This window comes from Leptonotus elevatus, chromosome 13, assembly GCF_054856555.1.
Source record: "Leptonotus elevatus isolate MCC_2025b chromosome 13, RoL_Lele_1.0, whole genome shotgun sequence".
Taxonomy (NCBI): Eukaryota; Metazoa; Chordata; class Actinopteri; order Syngnathiformes; family Syngnathidae; genus Leptonotus; species Leptonotus elevatus.
The window spans coordinates 22,475,043-22,482,542 of record NC_141251.1 but is presented as its reverse complement, the minus strand read 5'-3'; the positions used below and the strand labels follow the sequence as shown (position 1 = coordinate 22,482,542).

General features: G+C 45.1%; 2 protein-coding genes across 2 annotated transcripts in view; both read right to left on the bottom strand.

Moving 5' to 3' along the window:
• Nucleotides 1–3,567, bottom strand: part of LOC147164213 (lysosomal cholesterol signaling protein-like) — a 27,855-nt gene extending 24,288 nt beyond the window's left edge. Inside the window, exons 1-2 of the mRNA XM_086092556.1 lie at nucleotides 3,473–3,567; nucleotides 2,586–2,788 (exon numbers count right to left, since the gene is read on the bottom strand). Coding sequence (XP_085948682.1) covers nucleotides 2,586–2,755 — 170 coding nt within the window. The 5' untranslated portion in view covers nucleotides 2,756–2,788; nucleotides 3,473–3,567. The remainder of the gene's footprint in view (nucleotides 1–2,585; nucleotides 2,789–3,472) is intronic.
• Nucleotides 3,568–3,716: 149 nt separating this feature from the next.
• The window catches only part of wipf1b (WAS/WASL interacting protein family, member 1b), a 21,694-nt gene continuing 17,910 nt past the window's right edge, over nucleotides 3,717–7,500 (bottom strand). Inside the window, exons 7-11 of the mRNA XM_086092557.1 lie at nucleotides 6,926–7,500; nucleotides 6,614–6,714; nucleotides 5,501–5,734; nucleotides 5,319–5,432; nucleotides 3,717–5,067 (exon numbers count right to left, since the gene is read on the bottom strand). The exon at nucleotides 6,926–7,500 is cut by the window's right edge and continues 122 nt beyond it. Of these exons, the coding sequence (XP_085948683.1) occupies nucleotides 5,015–5,067; nucleotides 5,319–5,432; nucleotides 5,501–5,734; nucleotides 6,614–6,714; nucleotides 6,926–7,500 (1,077 nt within the window). The 3' untranslated portion in view covers nucleotides 3,717–5,014. The remainder of the gene's footprint in view (nucleotides 5,068–5,318; nucleotides 5,433–5,500; nucleotides 5,735–6,613; nucleotides 6,715–6,925) is intronic.

Below are 7,500 nucleotides of genomic sequence, written 5' to 3'. Positions count from 1 at the left end.
TGAATGAGGTTGGAGTAGAAATTGGACCGAGCAGAATTAAAGGCATCTTTGTATTCAATATAAGTGAAGTCAATATAAGTCAATATAAGCTTGATGATGGACAGTTAAACCAGATTTCTTGTACAGTCTCTCAAGTTGTCGCTTACAAGATTTCATTTTATGGAGCTCAGGGGTGCACCAGGGGGCGGTGTGAGTGAAGTAGACCATTTTTGTTTTTATGGGGGCTAACTCATCAAGGCAGGAAGAGAGAATGTTGTTATAGTGAGAAGACAGTTCATGGGGTCATCAGACAGAGGGGGAGGGAATATGTCCAGTTTGGTGGTAAGAAGCGTGGAAAAAGCTGAAGAGTCAATGGATTTAAGACTTCTGAATGTTATTTCCCATTTTGTTTTGGCGGTAGTAATGGGAATGCTTATGACAAATGTGATGGCCAGATGATCCGAGATGTGTAGGTTATGGCAAGCAAGGTTGTAGACTGTGAGACCAGTGGAGCAGACCAGATCCAGTATGTGACCTAGGGTGTGAGTGGGGAAGTTGACTTGCTGGTTTGGAGTTATTATTGTCAATGTGAAAGTTACAATCGCCAAGTGGAAGGGTAGACGATGAAATGGCACTTAACTGAGAAGATCCATGAATTCTGAGAGGAAGGAGGAATTTGGTTTGGGAGGGGGATATATTACAGCAGTGAATATGGGGGAGAGGCCAGACAATTTGAAGGCGGTGTATTCAAATGTGTGAATATTGAGGAGAGAAATGGGACCTACTTTAATGTCCTTTTGTAGATGACTGCTTTACCATCACCCCATCCTTCAGAACGGTGGTTTTCAATGTATGTTAATCCAGGATGTGTGGTCTGATTTATAAAGAAATAGTCCAACGACTTCTGCCAGGTTTCAGTCAGACAAAGAAAATCCAGTTTGCTGTGAGTGATGTATTCATTTAGGACAAGGCCCTTGTTATTAAGTGAGCGAGTGTTTAGAAGAGCCAGTTTCAGATGACGTGAGCATGTTGTGGTGCGACCGGTGAAACTAGAGAAATGGGATGGCGCCAGCGGACGAGATGTGGTAGAAAAACCGCCGGCCAAATAGGCGACACAGAGGACGGGGTCCACAGATCGATCCAGGTCGCTGGAGGAAGGCAGCGCAGAGCGGGCGGCAGCGGCCGCCCAGCTCGCGGAGGGTCGAGGCAGAGCGCTACAGCAACCCACCCCGCGAAGCCAACGCCAGCTGGGAGTCACCACCAGCACCAGGCCACCGAAGCTTCTGGGCCAGAGCCGCGTCAGGAAGCGCCCGCCGGCTGCCCCCAGAAAGGAGAAAGCAGGCCACGAGAATCCACAGAAGAACAGAAGTAGCCCGGCAGGAAATTTAATTTCCCGTCAAAAGATGGAACACCCGCGCCTCCACGGCGCAGCCGCCATGAAAGCTCCCAACAGCCAGCAGCAGGATATACAGGATGCAACCAAAAGGACCTCTCCAGGCGGACAGAGAAGGCCAGGTGCCCTTGGGGGACACCCCGACACACCCAATTGGTGAGTGGTCAAAGATATCGTTTGCTGCTTGCGGCCAGCAGAGATTACTTAGCAAGCTAGCTGATGCTAGTTGGCCGTTCGGACTGGCAAACGGACCGAGCGCACCCGGCATTAACATGTTGATCACGGGCAATTCAACAAATTATGGTATTGTCCAATAAAGTGACAATAGGCATCCTGAGTCGAGCTTTTAAAACGTTTGTTGAGTTAATGTGGGATAAAAGTAGCAGCTCTGAAAAACGACCACACTGTAACCTTTCTGGCTCGGGGGGCCATTCAAGCACTGATTGTGCTTTGGTGTTTTGTTTTACCAGACGACACAAACACATCCACATACACACGCTGCGTGGTAGCACAAGGTTTAGCACTGCACCCAGCTTGTAGGAGAGACTACTACTACTAGTAATTACTAGTTAATTACTTTGTAGGGGTGCACCGATTACAATTTTCTGGCCGATAACCGATCTCCAATTTGGGGGAATCGGCCGATCACCGATCCCCCAAAACTAACGAATCGGCTGGCCGATAAATCGGTGCACCCCTATTGCTTTGTAATTTTCACGTAAATTATCCTTCAATTTCCTTTATAAGCATTCAGCTTTCCGCAATTTCTGCAGAAATTGCACATTGTCTAGTTATTTCAGTTATTTGTGTTCCCTCCGTAGCACTAATCAATATTTACTTACCGTGGAAAAATGTTGGACATCCCGGTTTGAGTTTTGCCTTAGATTTTATGGACTAGTAACTAAACTGCTCAAACATAAAATAAATGTGTTATTAAGCTTCTTCTTTTTTTAACTCTGAAATGCTCCAGTACCTTATTTTGCTTCTGAAAAATACAATTAAAATGGTATAAAATAATGCAATTTAAGGGAGGTTCAATGTGTGAGTAAAACTCAATCTCCTAAAAAATATAGTCTATGCATTTTATTACTCTGTTGATTCATTGCACAATAGGCTTGAAAGTCTGATTGCCTGACCTTAGAATCAACCATGACAAATATAAGTGTACTAAAAATATATTGCAGTATCTAAAAAAGCAAAAATCCAAACCCACCTGCCAGCTATGTATCCACACATGATAATTCCAAAGCACTCGAGCAGGGCTGGGAACAGCTTGTCGATGGACATGTGAGGCCCAGTACCAGCACTACCATCAGGGCTCCTCAGGGAGCTGTGGGAGATGTTCTTCCCGTGAATGAGCGCGTATCTGCCGGCTGTCTCCATGGTGACAGCCGGGGCTACTGTGGAGTTGAACACCTAGAGAAAGAAGCCAAAAATAACGGTGAGCTTGCTTCTGTCATTTTGGGTTCTGTTTTTTTGTTGTTGTGTGTCTCCCTTGGTCTTAAGTGTAACCCTGCCCTTCCTCGTGTCAACCAATCAGTGTCCTCAGCCACTTGTGTCTTGCCCCAGGTGTGTCTTGTTGTGTCGTTAGTGTGTGTGCGTGTATTTTGTCACTTGTCTCCCTCTGCGTCGATTCATGGTCGTTTTCCTCCCGTCATGCTGCCAGTGTTTTGCCTTGTCATCCCCACGATTTGTTTCACTTGCCATTTGGAGTTTGCTTTTGTTTTGTATAATTAAATTATTTATTATTTTTTTTACATCACCTCTGCCTCCTTGCCCTGCTTCCCTGCGTTTAGGTCCGCAACCACCACTACCCCCTGGCAGCTTTCAGCTAAGTTAATGCACTTGAGTTGTCTGAGTCACTGTCAGGAGACTGATAACGCCTGTTGTCAAATTTAACTGATTGTCTTTTAATAAATACGTTTAAGAGACTCCAAAACAGAGGCTAGGCTGTTATTAGCCTCATTAGCTGCTGCATGCTCAAAACATCAGGGCACGTCCAGCCACGCCGATGTGCAAATCGTTGATTTATCTCAATTTCAAGCAGTTGGCACATCATGTTACACACAAATAGGGCGGTTTAGATGTTACAATGCTTACCTCTGTTAACTAAATCACCATTTTATCCGTAAAATGTTTCGCTCGGTGCGAAGGGTCATTGCCTTCGGGAGAGCAGCAGTGTGGATTTCTGAATCTGACAACTGGAACTGACTGACAGGCGAGTGGACCAATCGGCCGCGAGGGGCGATTCCAAATATCTCTTTGATTGGATGGAGACGACGCAAGGGCGTGGCGGGAGGGGGTGATTGAGCAGATGAGCAATGAATGCTGCTTTCAAACATAATCGGACTTTTCAGATTTATTCAACAATGCTTTTATAGCGGTGTGTGAATGTGCACATGGTACTTTCAAATGACATTTCCACAATGGTTTTATGCATTTGTGACAGGAATTGAATGGAAAGATAGACAAATAGGGTTTTCACGCATCAGATTATTCAGTTCCATTTTGGTATGGCTTGAAAGCTAATATATTTCAGTTTCAATCGTTTTTCTTTTTTCAAACTAGGTTAAGTTACAATGAGTGGCACTTTGATACATAGTGGGATTTTTTTTCATCTTCAAATCATGTTTTATAGAGTAATATAGTAGATAATAAATGCTGCTTTCCAACAATCACATTTCAGTTTCAATCAGGTTATTATAGATAGCATGATAGGTCACAGTGAGTGTAACTAGACTCTTCAGTGTCAGCATGAATTTCATGTTTGACTGTGAGTGATGGATGGATTGATAGATTTGTTGCAATACAAATCAGGCATCAGCCAAAGTAGAACACAAACGTATCAGCTCCTTTTATTTACTGATTGTCTTTGACCACCCCGCCCCCTCGTATTATTAATATGTTCATGTTGTAAAGCAAAACACAAAAATGAATAACACCTAATACTGCACAGTTTCGGTAAGAACAACTTTACCACTAAGTTAACCATCCAGATACATACATAGGTCCTTCATTTTAGATCAAGACGCTTTTTAAACAAATAAAAATATATCAGTGCTGTTGTTGCAGCTGAGTGCAATATCATCCAAGTCATGGACGTGAATTAAAGAGTGTGTGCTCTGGTGAAAATGAAAAAACATATATAGTACCCTTCAGAAATGTACAGAAACAAGTAAACATACTATAAAAGGCACGCATGGCTATTGGTGACATTTTGATCATTGCATTTTCCCCCGATGCAACAGGGCCATTCAGATTCATTCGCACTTTTCAGAACTCAATACTCGAGCAAACTGTACGTAAATTATTTCATCTAAGGCACTAATAGGAGTGAATCCTTTCTCCTTAAGGCACAAAACTTTCAACATTCGAACCCTAAAAAAAAAAAAAGAATCCCCTGAGGATGTTGATTTACTGCTTGTGACATTCATTTTGTGCTCACTAATGGCCTCAGGTTAGGAAACTCACACGTGTCGATTTTGTTAGGGATAATCAATTAAAAACGGGGAAAGCAGGGAGTGGGAATCTTGTGATAGTGGAACACATTCTGATTGGTGGTTTAAATTTCTCCAATTAAACGTTTTTTAACATTTGTTGTTTTTTTAAGACTGTCCTTCAGGTTCGCTTTGCAGGTCTTCTTCACCTTGGTATAGGAGGAAGAGGAGGAGCCCCTCTTTCCTTTTTACCTGAACCTGAAAACAAGAAAAAAAATTGAAAAAAGGTTGGTTGGTAATCTAAAAGTGGTAATTTTAAGAGAATGAAGATTTTTGGTCAGAAAAAGGTTGTGATTTTAAGACAAACACTAACAATGGAAGCTAAAGTTGCTGCTATAATAAAGTAAAAGAATATTTCACAAATACGTCTTTTTTTTTTATATGTCGTATCCTGTTCCTGCCAAAAGGTTGCATTGTGTTTAAGTCACAATGCATGCAGGTGGGCTGACCTCTGCCGTCGGTCTTGCTAATCTTACTGGGGTACGTCTTGTGGAAGTGCTGGTAGGGTTCAGGTGGAGGCAGGTCCGAGACGGGATGAAAAGTGAACCGAAGCTCCCAATCATCTGTAAGAATGTGGAAATCATTTTAGTCGGAAGTCACAACAACAACATTAGCAGTTATGAGCACTCACCATTTATCTGGTTGTGGTGAGAGTTCTGGAAGCCATTACCCATGGGTGGTGGCGGTGGCGCGCCCCCACTACCTGTCCGGTCCACCGGTCTGTCCGGAGGAAGAGGGGGCCTACTGCCGGGACCGCCCCGCGGGGAATCCGATCCCGGTCGCCCGATAGGAGAATGTGCCGGCGATGACCTCATGCTGACATCGCCCATGTTACGACCTGAGGGAGGTGGTGGGGGAAGAGGGCCTGTGGAGGTAACATTGGAAGCTAACTTCAAAAGTAAATATTGGAAGCTAACATTAACATAACGGACACGTTTGAAGCTAACATTGGAAGCTAATGTTAGCAGTAACAATGGAAGCTAACATTGGATGCTAACCTAAGAGCTAACGTTGGACGCTAATGAAGCTAACATAGGTAATCTTAAAGCTAATTTTGGAAGCTATATCATTGGTCTTCCTCGGCTCAAACGTTAAAGGCAGTAGTGGGCACTTCCGTCTTTCCATTGGTCGTTGACGGATGCCCACATTTTCAGTGTTTGTGACGTGAAGCCTCATAAAAATTCACTCATTTATCACCGACTGAAGCAGGTTTTCGATTCCGTAGCGTTCCTAAAGAAACAACATGCGATTGGGTAAGTCACCCATCCCCCCTGACGTGCTCTCGTCATTCACCATTCAAGAGTTTTGATCGTGCCTTTAGAAGGCTTACCTTACTTTCTATATAGGAGTTTCACATTGCTCGGCAGAGAGACAGCCGGCATTCTATGTCACTACGCACTGAATGAGTTGCGACGTAAATAACAATGGCGGTGTACGTCCAAATAAAGTTTCTACAAAATATATGAAACTGGAAATTATTTTTGAAAAATGTATCTCATAGTTATGTTAGTAACAACCAAATAAATAATATAGAGCAAACTTGTCATGACAGTCGGGGTTCCTTTTAAAGCTAACTTTGGAAGCTCATGTTAGAGGTAACTTTGAAGCTAAATTTACTTTGATTTGTTTTTTGAGAGAGAACTTTTTTTTTCTTTTCTTTTTTACTTTGGAGGTAATGTGACGCTAACGTTTAGGTGACAGTCCACAGGATACATTTTTTAAATGTTATATTGATTCTGCCAACCTGTGCGCCCTGACGATTGGTTTCTTCCAAAGGAAGGCGGCCTCTCGTTGGGTGGGGGTGGGAGAGGTCCTGTCCGGATATGGAGTGAAGAGCCACAAGTGCTGGAGATGAATAACAACAGCATTACAATGTTGATAAGAACCATAAATTATGTTACGAGTAAGAACTACAGGACAGCCTTGTTCAAATCAGCCAATTAGATACTCTAAATTATCCATACCATAGGTTTGAATGTGAGTCTAAGCTTGTTTGTCTGCCGCAACCCTAATGTTGACAAGCACTATATGGACAGATGTTTTGTTTTGGGTGTACCTGAGTGAAGTGTTCCTTTGGGGTAGACGAGGCGTGCAGTGGTCGTCCCCCACAGCAGCCGTCGGAGGCAGAGGAGGTGGGCCCGGTCGCCCCGGTGGTAGAGGCGGCACCCCCCCTCCAGAGCGAGAGGACGCAGATGGTGGCGGCTTGGAGTTGACGCCGGGAGGCGGAGGGGGCATGTCTCGGGGCATGGATGGCCGGTGCCCTCCAATCGGGGCTGGCGGGGGTGGAGGCCGGTCGTCTGGAAGCGGGGGCCGCCCCCCGGGAGCTGGGGGTAAGGGAGGTCTACTGTTATTTGAAGGCGGCGGGGGTGGCGGCGAGGAGAAGCTCTGCCTCGAGGAGCCACCCGGAGGTGGAGGCAGAGGCCCGTGCCGCCCAAGGGGAAGACTTGGGGGTGGCGGTCCTGACGAAGGGCTGGGTCTGGGTCCTGCAGGTAGGGCCGGAGGGGGCAGCCCCCCGCGGGGACTGAAGTTCTGGTTGGGTCGAGGAGTGTTGGGAATGGGAGGTGGGGTACCTCCTGGAGTGTCTTGCCTTGAGGAGAGATTTGTGCGGTTCTTGGGAAGATCGGGAACCCC